Genomic DNA, 15,883 nt, shown 5'->3' with positions numbered 1-15,883 from the left:
ATAAGAAAGGAACCAGGAGCCATGAATGCTATAGCATTTTCCGACGTTACAAAGAGCAGGCAATGACTGTATTGGCAGCAATGCTGGAATCCAGACAACAGTGAGTTGCCATTCTATTGTGCATGTTCATCTCCTCCAGTGCCCAGGTGTACAAGAATGCCCTTAACCGTCAGACCTTCTGCCTGCTGGGCATACGTCATATGTGTATGCCTGTAGCCTTTAGCAGAAAGGTTAACAGTGGTCATTAAATGTACATATCTGATGAAAAAAGAACACCCTGACTCCAAATATTGTTTTATATTTTTTGCGACATTTTTATTACCTATTTCTAAAAATTTCTGTCACTGTAAGTGGATGCTCCATAAGAAGCATTTGTTTATACATTTCTCTTATAAAATTATTAACATCTTCAATCAATGTCTTTAGTTACAAAATCTGCCATTAATAAAATATATTTTTAAGAAATGTTGAACACTTTATTTCTGGCTAAGTAAACTCTAAGTTCTCTCAACAGCTGATGTATTTTAAGCACAGCATATCAAGGTGTGTTACAGTTAGAAGAGTCTTAATGCTGAAGCTAAATAAATACGTCATTTGATTCATTCCTTTCCATCAAATGAAATAATTAAATTAAAGGAAAGCCAGACATTTTCAAAATGTTAAGATATAATAATGGCACATTCTCACACTATAAGAAACGATAAATTACATTTATATCTTTTCAACTAAGGACAATGCAGAATTGCAGTGAATAGTAGTCATGATTATATAGTATAGTCGCTTCTAAATAATATATTGTAATAACTATTACAAAAGGTATTTATACAAAGTAGGAAAGTCCAACATAAAACAGTTGCATAAAAGTCTGAGAAAATTATACCTAGCAGATAGCAAAAGACTGACACACACACAAAGGTAGAAGACAACAGAATTTCCAGAGGGTGTCTCTCCAGCTGATGAAGGCAAAAAGGATATACAAGAAGAGAAAGAAACCTTCACTTTCACGAATTTGTGTTTCTACCATGTGTATGTCAATGAACTATCTGCTATATAGATGCCTTTTCTATCTTCAAACAAGTTTAACCATGATAAATAGAATGGTTTTATTAAATATACAATTTCTGCACCACACAAATAACTAGAGAATAAAAGCAGAGCATTAACACACAATCAGTTTCTGCACCTTATGTTACTGTATAAGCTTCTTCCTTATCTTAGGGCTTGACAGAGTGATGAGCTGGACCCGCCTAGGTGTACGTCTGTTCTGATCATTGCCTGGAGTTAAATTGCATGGGGTAGTAGCAGGGGGTGGTGGAGAATGAGCCTGAAGTGCTTCTGTTTTCCCATCTTCTAGCTGCTCTTTCTTCTTTTGGGTGACACTTTTTTCAGCTGTACCCTCATCACTTTTTCCAGTTCGTTCATTGTCCACAACACACATTTTCTCTGTCGAACTTCCAGATTCATTTTTTACTTCATGTATTACTGCACTCTCAACTGTGCTGCACGCTCGATCATTTTTACTGGAATCACTATGGTCAGCGTCACTTTGTGAAGCATATTTATTTTCTTTCTCTGAAATGGTGTTTGTTTGGTTAGTGTCAACCTCCATGCAACTGGATTCCACTTCCTTACCTTGAACTTTGCCCTCCCTCCTCAAAGTACTGGGTTCCTTTGTTCTATTACAGAGCACACTCGCATCAGCACTTACATTAGACTCTCCGTGTATGTCAGAGAGAAGTTCAGAATTACTGGAACTGTTTTCTTTTGACACAGTTTTACACTCAGCCTTCAATGTTTTTGAACTATCACCAGCTTGACACTCGACACTCTTACCATCGGCACTTCTGTTTGACGTCGCTGTGGTACCTTGCCTTCTTTCTGTAGGCTCCTCTATTTTACAACTTTCTTTTCCTTTCTGAACACTTGAAAGCTCACTACTGTTCTCACCAGTCTTTTCGGTTGCACTATTCTGGTTATCAGTACCATCACAGTCACTACTTTTTGCTTCACTTGGTCGATAAACTTCACCAAGCTCCCCAGGTGTAAATGTTATAACAGAACAATAACCATCAGTGCTTGATACAACGAGAATTTGACCGTCTTCTGACCTAAAGCATAAAAAATAAAATTATATATTTTGAACAATTTTTCAGAGGATACTATATGCAGACATGACAACGTACATTGAGAGTATTCATTATAGCATGATAGTTCTTTCTGTTTAATGTATTAATAGTTAGTTATACTTCAAACTTTGATATCTTACCATGATACATCTGTAAGTCTTGTATAATGTATATTGGAAATGAGAGCAAATGGTTCAGCCTGCTGCGTATCATAAAGCATCACAGAACTCTGTGTTGCAACTGCTATTACTATCCTGTACGGGAGTGCAAAAACAGAATCTCCTTCATGAAGCTGAAATAACACAGGGCAGCATCTAACTGCAATAGTGTACTGGTCAGGTGAAGGCAAGTACAACACTGGCCTGTAAAGAAGATAAAATATGTAAGCTTTCACAAAAATAAAGAAAATATTACAACACAAACTACACGACTAAACAAGATCAATGAAATTAAGAACATATGCTCAAGAAATATTACCCCTCCCTTTTGCATGGTCTCTTTTACAAGAAGATTTATTGAACTGCAGTTTAAAAGACCATACAGAAGCTAATGTATCCCATAAGCTAATGTAAAGTTGTCATCAACCCATGAGGTTGGTGTGAAAACCACAGTGCTTTACTGCACATGGTCCTGGCTTACCTCCCTACAACATTTGGACTGAGTTACGCAACTAGTTATAGGAGGTCCTACAATTTAACGTAGATTCCAAAATGTAATGCAATACAATACATACACAAATCGTTAACAGAGAGGAAAGAAACGATAATGACAGAAATTATCATAGGACTGGCTGTGTACTCAACTCTGACATTTAGATTTGTAAGCTGACAATTTACTTCACCAAAGTCCTGGAACTTGTCCCATTGTAATAAATAATGTTTCAGTGAAAATCTTTATTTATATCTCACATAATAAGACTAAAAAATTACACAAAATGAGAAGTTTTTTTGTATATTTTCAATATTCTTCTGAAATTTATCTAACAAACATCTTATATGTCAAATTCCAGTTGGCTTTATGGGAACTTTGATAATACTGATAGATTTAATTCTGAGTTCACACACAATAGTGATGACACAGACAATAAGTTATGCCTCTCTCGACTTAACAATGAACTAGCATGAGTTGGACAATTCCGCACAAATTACAATTTCAGTTTCAGACAAAAGCTTGAAGGGACACTAACTCTACAGAGTTGCTGTACATGCAGTTCAATGTGAAGTGCCTGACTTCAAAACCTGCTTCAAGACCATTATCACCTGGATTCTCCTCCCAACAATGGCATTTCTGAACTGCACAGATGAGAAATCTCCCTGGAATATTCCTTCACTCCCTCAATCTCTCTCAGTTTAAATGCCACTAGTCCCTGTCTTGCCACTAGTCCCTGTCTTTCACCGCATCTGTCCCTGCTTGCTCCTGTTCCACAGCATTTCACCTGAATGCCACCCCACACAACCTAGTATTACCTTGTGTTGTTCTACTCCAGCTTTAAACACTGCAACACAGTACCTCATATTTTTAACCTTTCATCTTCACATTTTTTAATAATAATTTCAGATTATAAATGCACATGTTCTGTCAATCTATTGTCAATATAATTATTTGAAATTTTGTAATGTAAATTTATTGCAAATAAAAAATAGTGTTTTAAAGAAATTTAGTACGCACATTGGCAAAAATCAGGATTTATGCTATGTAAAACAACAGTTTCTATTCAGAGATAAGCTTCGCATGGCACTAACATCATTGGTACGTGGGAGTGCAGACAAAGGAGTTTGAAGTTGACAGTGAGAAAGACCAGACATGGGTAATGGCGAAAGCACATGCAAACCTCAAGTCTATGAACTTTGTGGTAATAAAATGTTGGGCAAGAAATTATAAAAATTATGAGCAATAGTATGCCAATGGTCCCGCCACAATGGTAACACTGGTTCCTGTCAGATCACTGAAGTTAAGTGCTGTCAGGATGCACTAGCACTTTGATGGGTGACCACCCGGTCCGCCAAGTGCTGTTGGCACGCGGGGTACATTCAGCCCTTGTGAGGCAAACTGAGGAGCTACTCGATTGAGAAGTAGTGGCTCCAGTCTTGTTAACTGACATACATGGCTGGGAGAGCAGTGTGCTGACCACACGCCCCTCCATAACAGCATCCAGTGAAGCCTTTGGGCTGAGGATGACACGGCGGCCACTCTGTACCGTTGGGCCTTCATGGGCTGTTCAGGAGGAGTTTAGTTTAGTTTATGAGCAATAGTACGTGCCACAGTACAATAATTATTATTTGAGAAGAGTTTCAAGAGTATTAAATGTGTTTCCGTTGTACTCGTGATATTAATAAAGCACGTGTAATTGTTTTCCATGATATTAGAGTTTCATTCAGTACACTTCCTGAATGAAGATCTACAGCTTCAAATTTTGTCAGTGTTAATATTTTTCCCTCGTAATCACTACTGACAGTAGTACCCCATTCCCATCATTGTAATAATGTGGTGCCACCTAAATGAAAAAAAACTTGCAGTTTAGCGAGATGCCAAGTTGCAGATAGGCACAACAAAAAGACTCTCACAATTAAAGCTTTCGGCCATTAAGGCATTCGTCAAAACACACACACACACACACACACACACACACACACACACACACACACACACACACACACAAACTGCAGTGCAGATTGAGTGTGTGTGTGTGTGTGTTTTTTTGACAAATGCCTTAATGGCCAAAAGCTTTAATTGTGTGAGTGCGTCTGTTGTGCCTATCTGCAACTCAGCATCTCTCCTATCTGGTGAGCGGCAACTTTCCTTATCATACTGTTACATTCCATCCTGGATTTGGCACTGTTTTATAGCTGCAGTTTGGATTTATGAAAGAGGCAGACAGCAAATCTTTAATTTTGGTACACCAGAGAAAAGTTTACAATTTAACTGACAATGTTGATTAGCTTTTGCAAGTTTAACTACTTTCGTTACCTTTTAGGCAAAAAAATTTATTTGTCTGGCAAAATAATTGTAGATAATTTATTTCAACAGTGTTATGTAAACTTGTATGTTTTTTGTATGTCATGTGATTCTTGGCTTTTGTACATTCGGAACTGCCTGTTTCTACTGCTACTAATTATGACTTATTAAATGAAACACAATAAATGAATACTGAATGAGTTTTGTTTATTGGAAAGAAATGATTAGTAACACTTACAAACAGTGAGCATTATAGTGAAGTGACATTTCCCTATCATTATTTTTACTTTGAACAAAATTTGTGCACTGCAGGATATTTTGAAGACTAATTAGAGTCATAACACGGATTTCATAAAAACTGAGGCTCATTTGGGCGGAATTTACACTATTTCATCACTGGAAAGTGATTTAACATATTTGTTATTGAACACAAAGTCTGTATATGAATCACTGATCATATTTGCATTTTATTAATTTCAGACTTTTGCCATCATCAAATCTGTTAAAAGAAATCTGTAGAGTGCTGAAGTGTTGGGTTGTAAAACAGGGGAGGGGGGGGGGGGGGGGGGGGTGGCGGCGGCAGGATTGCAGTTCAGCTGGTGAACGGGGTGGGTGGGGGGGGGGGGGGGGCAGCACCTATGTGCTTGTCAAAAACTTAGTGCTTCTGCTATTTGGTGAGTGGTCTCCTTTAATCCAAAGTATTCACTTAATATATTACAAAGGTAACATGGTTAAGCCCATGAAATACCATTAGGAGCATTCTGATACAAATATCAACATCAAATGATTTGTACGAGCAGATTCATAAACAAATGGTTGTGTGAGACTGGTTGAACCTGGAGGTAACTAAGCCAATTTCACATTTGATAATGTTACTTTCGGGTGGCAGGTTGCATTGTTTAGGAAAAGCGGAACTTGACGATTTCCTTTTTTCATTTTGGCATTTAAAGAGCTCAGATATTCTTTCATAAGACTACTCACCATCCACGCCTTTTTATTGCTTCGCCATGTGACTGAAAGCTTACTGTTGACTATGTTTTTGAAACAACATGGTTTGTGCCGCCTTTCCCATCACCAATGGCTTCTCCATTTCACCTAACATGTTTCCACACAGCAGCACAGTGAATCTTTCCTTGAAAATTTATCTGCTGGTGAACTTTTCACTTCGAATTGATCGCGATTTTGAAGGCAGTGCGCAATAACAGTCCTGTTTCATCGGCATTGAACACCCCTTTCGGGTGATAATTCGCAATTAAGTTGGGACAGTATTGTCTTCCATTCTCTTGCTACAATTTCCTGCACATCCTTAGCTTCTCCACACCCTTCATTCCACATGACTGTGTGTGTAGCTTTGAACCTGTCCAGCTATCCTGCGAATGCCTTAAACACTATAATTCCAAGCTCTTTCGTGACTTTCAGAGACTTATTCAGCAACATGGATCTAGATAAAGGTAAGTTTCTTGCCTGTGCACTTATGAACCATTCCACACTATTTCGTTAATTTCTTTTTCATTTCTGGTCTTCTTCGCCTTTCTTTTCATCTGCCCGTCCCCTTTCATCCATTCGTCCCAAATCTTTTCCTCGTTTCTTGAAGTCTCATACATTTGTGTTTTACCGCATTTGAAATGCAACATAATTTCGTGCACAGATAGTTTGTCTTTCTAACTTGCCTTGATTACATTAATCTTTTCGTTAAGTGTTAACGACACATATCGTTCATTTGACATCAAGTTACCATATCTCTTAAAGTGCTGAAACTAGCAGAAAATAATGACCTTGCTGGGTAAAACCATTATTTAACAGAACAATACCCACCTCTTTTACTGCGCACATTGCAGCACAGCTTTGGTAGATGTGCAACAATGTTCCTGTAAGTGCCGGCGTGCATCAATAATGAGGAAAATGAGAAAGCTGACAGAGTGCTGACGAACGAACCGTTTCCTGCGTTTAACTTATACATTGTTGCGCAGAGCAGCACGGTTTAGATCCACACCAGCAGCGTCACGCTGCGCTGGATCTATTTTCTTGGTTTTGCACCACTTAACAGAGGCTTTAAAAGTAACATTCTTGTAGAGTCATGAATAACTAATGAGCCATAATATAGTAGTACTGTATGGGCTCTTTTCGGCATTATACAATGAATTATTAAGTATGTTCTAAGATTTGCTTTCCGTTTCCACATTAGGAACATTCCGCTTTATACAAAAAAGGTCAGCATATAAAAGTGCACTGAAAGCGTCAGGACTGAAATACTTGTACGGTTTGGGCAGACTTCTGAATTATACACGTGCCGATTTGTGCAAGTTTTACTGTATTTACATAAAATCGAATATTATAGTGTATACTGTTGTTAAACTAATGCAAAAGTATCAGAACCTGCGAGAAAATGCGAATGTTAGTAACAAAAAAAAATTTTGGATCCAGTGAGAGACAATCCAGGAACACATCACCTGATATCTAACAATTCTATGACTACTCATCATTGCACTATAACTGACCATGACTGATTTACCACCATATTTTGCCTCTTATCACCTGCTGAAAGCTTTAATCATAGGTATGTTATTACCTGACATTTAATTATAACAAATTGTACCACATACAATGAATTTTTGGTGGATTCTCAATGTGCAATTGCCATGACACAGCAAATTTTCATAATAAGCAAGTTACAGTAAGTCTTTAGCTACCAATATGACATTTCACATCTTTCTATTACAACACATCACACAATTAACAACGGGGTTTTGAGAGATCCTCAATTTAGTGGTGTTTAAAAAGCACATATATTCACAAGTGATTTCAACTGAAAACCTATATGGCATCTTGGGACTTTGTAGCAAAGAGATATGGCATGCCTGTGATAGAAGTGGCTTTCTTCCATCTCATTGGCCTACCTTCAAACGTAGATCAAGAATATCTGACATGCTAGATATTGCTCTGCATGTTCGGAAACACTCCACAAAGTGCGTTTTCCATACTATGGGATCAGAAACTCTGTATATTCATTGCTTGAATGCATGGTCCATGTGCCAACACCTTAAGGAAAAATACATAAAGTTCTCCAACATTCGCAATGCCACAAAACCAAAGTAAGTAATAAAGTAATTATTACCAAGTTTCAAGAACATAAAACCTGGTACTATGACATCAGTAGTGAGAGTGGGTTAGTTTTTTTTTTTTTTTTTTTACTAGCATATGATGTCAACATCAAAATTCTTTTGGAGAAATCCTGACAGTTACATTATGTTCCACCGACAGTTTGTGTGAATCTCCTCATATGAAATAAATCATGGAATATTTTGACATTCCAAGCCATCCAGTGAGAAATGGCCTTCCACCGATTAAGACTGGTAGCAATTTGACACAATCACACTCTTCATTTATTGGCATAAAGATGGTCTGTTACTTTCAGAATCAGTATGAATCTGGTATAGGGCTGTGAGAAAGTTGAATGCCTGCTGGAACAAATGGATCTCCATGGGCGATAGAGGGTAGTGTCTTTGCAGTGCTGCACTCACCTAGTTAGTGCAACATTATCTCCCCATGTGAATGCACTGGCCAACAGTGTCCCTTGAAGCCGGCATAAATATTATTGCACCTCAACCACTCAGTCAGTCATGTACTTGGTCTGATAGCATTTGTTGCTACCTCCACCATACTACTGACTACTCTTCTATGACTTCAGACCGATGACCGTAGCAGTCTGGTCCCTTTAATCCCACATCTATGACTTCATTTTGGTATTGGTTTTCCTCTTTGGTCTCCATCTGGATTGTGGCCTGTACTTGACCCGTTGACAGCGCAGTGTCGAAGGTTCGCTGCACTTATTTGTTGCTTAGGTTGCTATTGCCTTGCTCTTGTTGTGTCAGGTCCGCCATTCAGCCAGCCCAGTTACTATACTTCAGTGTGGGTTTGAATCCCGTCCACAGGCAGTCTTCTCGCCTTGCGTCATCACTGTTTCGCTCCGCGTTTCTGACGTGTGCACCGGTATCTGGCCACTAGCAGATGTTTCAATGCAAGCCAATTCAGCCTGGATCTCATGGAATGAAACAAAAAAATATTTCCAGCATTCACACAAACCATAAATAGATTCGAACAGAATGGGAAAAAAGTGAACATCACTGTCAATCATTCTTGGGCAAAAGTTTTGCAACTGGAAGATAACCAACCTATCGTCAATGCACTGATGTTACAACAGTGGATTTTTGTTTATTCCTAATCTTTGTTTTACTGTTTGCTTTGTTTTATTTTCATGACAAGCAGTGAAGATTATCTGAACATTTGGATGTATTCATCTAAGTTTTCTACAAAATAAAAAAAAGTGAAATATCTTAAAGAAAAAGCCTACACTTCATATGACTATGAGTACAAAAAGATGAAATACTTCTTTAAAAAGACTCATTATATTGAAGGAGTAAATAGAGTTTTCTCATTAGTTGGTACTTGGAAAGAAAGCAGGGCGAAAGTATAAAGGCTCTACGTATTGCTTTCTTGAAATTTTATGTCTATGTGGATGGGTATATTTTCTCAAGCAAATACATGTCAATGCTTGATTTGTTTGGAAACAACTGTTCCTATTCTGTTTTTAGCTATGTGGAAAATTTAGCATATGACCTTTGTTAAAAACACTTGTTAAGAATTTTGCTTTGGCAATTAATCACTGCCAGTTCCTTAATGCTAACCCTATATTCCAACTTTTTGTAAGACTGACAGTATCTCATAACATTTAATATTGGGCTAAGTGACATTACTTTATTTATTTATTTATTTATTTATTTATTTATTGTTCCGTGGGACCACATTTAGGAGAAGTCTCCATGGTCATGGAACGAGTCAATACATGAAATTATAACACGATTGTAGAAACACATAAAATGAAACAAGTCGTTAGTTTAAATAAAGAAAATCAAGAATGTAACACTGGAATTTGCTTAATTTTTTATCTCTTCCAGGAGCTCCTCGACAGAATAGAAGGAGTGAGCCATGAGGAAACTCTTCAGTTTAGACTTAAAAGTGTTTGGGCTACTGCTAAGATTTTTGAGTTCTTGTGGTAGCTTATTGAAAATGGATGCAGCAGAATACTGCACTCCTTTCTGCACAAGAGTCAAGGAAGTGCATTCCACATGCAGATTTGATTTCTGCCTAGTATTAACTGAGTGAAAGCTGCTAACTCTTGGGAATAAGCTAATATTGCTAACAACAAACGACATTAAAGAAAATACATACTGTGAGGGCAATGTCAAAATTCCCAGACTATTGAATAGGGGTCGACAAGAGGTTTTCGAACTTACACCATACATAGCTCGAACAGCCCGTTTTTGAGCCAAAAATACCCTTTTTGAATCAGAAGAATTACCCCAAAAAATAATACCATATGACATAAGCGTATGAAAATATGCGAAGTATACTACTTTTCGTGTTGAAATGTCACTTATTTCAGATACTGTTCTAATGGTAAATAAAGCGGCATTTAGTTTCTGAACAAGATCCTGAACATGGGCTTTCCACAACAGCTTACTATCTATCCGTACGCCTAGGAACTTGAACTGTTCCGTCTCGCTTATAACATGCCCATTCTGTCTGATTAAAATGTCAGTTCTTGTTGAATTGTGGGTTAGAAACTGTAAAAACTGAGTCTTACTGTGATTTAGCATCAAATTATTTTCCACAAGCCACGAACTTACTTCATGAACTACATTATTTGATAATGTTTCAATATTACGCACAAGATCCTTCACTACCAAGGTGGTGTCATCAGCAAACAGAAATATTTTTGAATCACCTGTAATACTAGAAGGCATATCATTTACATAAATAAGGAACAGCAGTGGCCCCAGCACCGACCCTTGGCGAACGCCCCATTTAACAGTGCCCCATTGGGACTGAACATCATTACCACTCTCAATATTGCGGAGGATTACCTTCTGCTTTCTGTTCTTAAAGTAGGAGGCGAACCAATTGTAAGCTACTCCCCTTACTCCATAATGTTCCAACTTCTGCAGTAATATTTTGTGGTCAACACAGTCAAAAGCCTTCGTTAAATCAAAGAAAACACCTAACGCTCTCAACCTTTTATTTAATCCGTCCAAAACCTCACAGAGAAAAGAGAATATAGCATTTTCAGTTGTTAAGCCATTTCTAAAACCAAACTGTACATTTGACAGCAAATTATGTGAATTTAAATGCTGCAGTAACCTTGTATATACAAGCCTCTCGATAACTTTAGCAAACACCGATGGCATAGAAATAGGTCTATAATTGTCAACATTATCCCTGTCTCCCTTTTTATAAAGTGGCTTCACTACCGAGTACTTTAATCGGTCAGGAAACCGACCACTGCTAAAGGAAAAGTTACAGATATGGCTAAGTACTGAGCTAATATACGTGGAACAATACTTCAGTATTCTGCTAGATACCCCGTCATATCCATGAGAGTTCTTGGTCTTTAGTGATTTAATTATTAACTCAATCTCCCTCTTGTCAGTATCATGGAGGAGCATTTCAGGTAACAGTCTCGGAACACTTTTTTCTAAGAGCGCTATATGATTCCCTGTTGGGACTAGGTTTCTATTTAGTTCACCTGCTATATTCAGAAAGTGATTATTAAGTACTGTACATATATGCGACTTATCAGCAACACGGACATCCCCACTACGCACTGATTCTATATCCTCGACCTGTCTCTGCAGACCAGCCACTTCCTTTACGACTGACCATATGGTTTTAATTTTATCCTGAGACTTAGCTATTCTATCTGCATACCACATACTTTTTGCCTTCCTAATAACTTTTTTAAGCACCTTACAATACTGTTTGTAATGGGCTGCTGCATTTAGATTTTGACTGTTTCTAACGTTTTGATATAATTGCCACTTTGTTCTACAAGATATTCTTATCCCTTTAGTCAGCCACCCAGGCTGCCTGTTTGTGCTAGTACCCTGTTTTAAACGTTCTAACGGAAAGCAACTTTCAAAGAGCACGAGAAAAGTCTTGAGGAAAGCATTATATTTATCGTCTACTGTATCAGCACTATAAACATCTTGCCAATCTTGTTCCTTGATAAGGTTTACAAAAGTCTGTACAGCAACTGGATCAGCTTTCCTAAAAAGTTGGTAACTATATTTAACATGTGTTGAAGCACAAAAATCTTTTAGACTTAAAATTTGTGCATCATGATCTGAAAGGCCATTCACCTTTTTGCTAACAGAATGCCCTTCTAATAATGACGAATGAACAAAAATATTGTCTATGGTTGTTCTACTGTTCCCTTGCACTCTCGTTGGAAAGAATACGGTTTGCATAAGATTATATGAATTAAGGAGGTCTACCAGCATCCTTTTCCTTGCACAATCACTTATACAATTAATATTGAAGTCACCACATATAACTAACTTTTTGTATTTCCTATAAAGTGAACCAAGAACCTCCTCTAGCTTTAGCAAAAATGTTGTGAAATCGGAGTCTGGGGATCTATAAATAACAACAGTAAGAAGTTTAGCTCCACTAAATTTAACCACACCTGCACAACATTCAAACACCTTTTCAGTGCAGTACTTTGAAACATCAATTGACTCAAATGGGATACCGTTTCTCACATACATGGCTACTCCCCCACACCGCAAAGAGCTCCTAGAAAAGCTGCCAGCCAACCTGTATCCTGGTAAAGGAAGCCTCTGAATTATCTCCTTATTTAAGAAGTGTTCAGATATACCAATAATTTCAGAGTCAACATCTATAAGCAGTTCACTAACTTTATCTCGAATACCTTGTATATTTTGATGAAATATACTAATTCCCTCATTAATCGGATACCCAAGCTTTGTAGAAAGTGGTTTCTTTGTTAGAGAGACTTCCCTTAAGCAGGAATACCTATCAGCTGACTTCAATCTAAAAAAGGTACAGCTCTAACACCCACAACTACCGGAATTTTCCCATGAGTGATCCCACCACCCCCACCTATGCTGTCACCTATAAGTTTTGCCAACCTCCCCTTCCCATACCTGTTGAGGTGCAGGCCATGTCTAGTGAAACCCGTCCTACTGATAGACTCCACCGACACCACTGAAATGTGACTCATGCCTTCTGTCATCAGCGCACCCCCAAGTCTCATGTTATTACGCCTGACGGCTATATTAAGATGAGGCCGATCGTGACGCTGAAACAGTTCCACGAAATGCACATTCGTGTTGCCAGTCTGAGTGGCTATCTTTTCCAGGTCACCATCTATGTCATACTTCCCATCCCTATCAATACTATTACCAGCCCCACCCACAATCACTACCTGATCCTCTTTAGTAAAATCCCTACATAACCCCCCTATGTTAAAAGTCACCTGAGCCAATCCTGCATTAGGCTTCACAATGCTGGTGTCTAGTGTGTCTAGTGTGAACTGACCTTTATGTGCAAACAGCATGAAGGTCTGTCCATACCTAATGTGTGGAGAAATATCCATCAAATGTGGTCAGTTTCCCGGTATCATCACAATCAAACATGTACACAACTGTAGGGTCCATTTACTCAGGAAGCAAATTTGCAAACTTCATCAAAGCCTATTTTTTCCATTAGTCTAGAATCATATAATCTTAAGTCTAAGACACCACTTCTTTAGAGGGGCAATTCAATGTATTTTCTACAAACAAGTGTTTGAAATTGTGGTGGATAAGAAAACATGTCACATAATTCTTGACAGACTGTCATTCTGATATATAATCTCAGAGCTGGAGAACACCTTTGTTAAAATTTCTGTTTCTGCACTACAATCTCCTGATTTGTCTATATTTTTTATGTGAAGACAGTCAATGAGTTATGTATTATGCTCTTTTCAAATCTTTCTTTTTTTCCCTATTAGTTTAACCATGTAACATCTTGGGATTATAAAAATACAAGCCCTCAATTTTCTGTCTAAAAAGTGATCAGATAAACTTTTTATTCCCTCTTTCTATGAATTTCTTCCATTGCTTTAATCATTTTGAGCACAACAATAGGAGTATGTGCTATTTGTAGCTAGCAACTGGGACCAAAAATCTATTGCATTCTGAAAACACTTTAAAAAACACTTTTTAAAAAGACAGCACACTGAAATTTTATTAGATCTTCAGCAACTCTGCCGATTATAGGCCCAAAGCTATCACCTATATTATTTAATGTATGAAAGAGGATCTGTAGGTTGATTGCACCTGGGATCTCAGGTAACATTAACTGTGATTTGTTGGTCTGTGATAATTAGAAACAATCTCTGAAACCACTGTGATATGGTGATGATTGAAAAATAAAACAAAAAAACAAACACCATCCAAACAGACCTTGAAGGCGCAACAATACTGAGCAGTCCCCAGGTCATCCGCAGCCTTAAGGTGTCACTGGAAGTGTGGATGTAGATACAGAGGGGCGTGTGGCCAGCACACTGCTCTCCCGGCTATTGCCAATTTCTGTGACTGGTGTCGCTCCTCCTCAATCAAGTAGCTCCTCAACTGGCCTCACAAGGGCTGAATGCACTCCGCTTGCCAACAGCACTCAACAGACTCGGATAGTGACACATCCAAGTGCTGGCAAGCCTGAAAATGCTTAACTTTGGTGATCTGATGGGAACCAGTGTTACCATTACGGCAAGGATGTCTGTCGAGGTTTGAAAAATGGCAAGGTAGAAAAAATCATCTTGTGTTATCATCAGTTACATCTGAAGTCATCTATCCCTCAGTACTATGTCCTGTTTTTTTTTTTTTTTTTTTTTTTTTTTTATCAGTGAGGCTGCACACAAACTTTTAAATGGAAAATTATTCAACAACCTCATTGTTGTTACTATATCTGCCAGCAACCCATTCAATTCAAATTATTGAAAGCAAACTACACATTAATCAAACTTTGTTCTGCAGAGTAATAAGAATTTTACTTTTATGCATAATGTCACAAACTGAACTGTGATGCCAGTTTAAAAATTTACCATTTATATACCAGGCCTTTCAGTTAGCGAATTATTAAAACACAACTTGTAATGTAGCAGGGAGAGTGGTTCCTGGCCAAAGCTGAAAAGTGCAGATAAAGCAGTAACTGGTGTTTGTATGTCTCTTGAAATTGGTTTCACAGTTTATCACCTCGTCTACTCTACAGTAGAATATTAACCGAAATCCATAGCACAATTTACAGATGTACACTTACTTCCAAATAGTTTTAAAGCTGCAGTTTATGTGACTACATTTAATAAGCAGGATTATTATTTTTGCGTACAAAAATGGTAAAAAAAAAAAAAAAAAAAGAAATTAAACCATGTAAATTTTTAGATTAAAAAAATGAAAGATTTACCTGTTAAGTGAGCACCTTGTAAAAATGTAAGTAGCATTGAAATGTTTATCGGTGTCCGGTATTTCAACAAAACCAGAAGGAACTATCAGAAGTTCTCCATCAGGTGAAAAGCACAGCCTTCGGAAGAAAGATTTCAAAGTGTCATCATGAAAAAGTCGAACTGTCTTTCCCTCGAGTTCAGATCCGTCTGGAGCAGGCAGAATTGCCTTGTTTATATGGTACATTACTTTCTTTGAGTTCAAGTTGTATATCCTACATGATCTGCAGACAAAAGGACAGCAACTGTAGCATGAACACAATTATACAATCACTTTCATGTTAATGGAGCCATGAACAAAATTGAAAACTAAGTGAGAAAAAGTGAGGCAACAGAAAGATAAAGAACTAAAAAACAAAGCTATTACTAATTACATTGTTTAGTATTTCAAGCATACCTGAGTGATCCCCAGGTGTGCTCTTGAAAATTACAAGATTCCAGCAGTATGTGGGAACATTGCGAC

The 15,883-nt window shown here is 37.7% G+C and overlaps 1 protein-coding gene across 2 annotated transcripts in view; it reads right to left on the bottom strand.

Moving 5' to 3' along the window:
* Nucleotides 1–327: 327 nt before the first annotated feature.
* Nucleotides 328–15,883, bottom strand: part of LOC124777618 (chromatin assembly factor 1 subunit B) — a 48,021-nt gene continuing 32,465 nt past the window's right edge. For both annotated transcript variants that reach the window (XM_047253087.1, XM_047253095.1), the window contains exons 6-8: nt 15,384–15,644; nt 2,267–2,488; nt 328–2,108 (exon numbers count right to left, since the gene is read on the bottom strand). In XM_047253087.1, the coding sequence (XP_047109043.1) occupies nt 1,190–2,108; nt 2,267–2,488; nt 15,384–15,644 (1,402 nt within the window). In that variant the 3' untranslated portion in view covers nt 328–1,189. The remainder of the gene's footprint in view (nt 2,109–2,266; nt 2,489–15,383; nt 15,645–15,883) is intronic.

The sequence above is a fragment of the Schistocerca piceifrons genome, chromosome 1 (assembly GCF_021461385.2).
Source record: "Schistocerca piceifrons isolate TAMUIC-IGC-003096 chromosome 1, iqSchPice1.1, whole genome shotgun sequence".
Taxonomy (NCBI): Eukaryota; Metazoa; Arthropoda; class Insecta; order Orthoptera; family Acrididae; genus Schistocerca; species Schistocerca piceifrons.
Note: the sequence above shows the minus strand (reverse complement) of the source record. Positions and strands in the feature narration are given on the sequence as shown.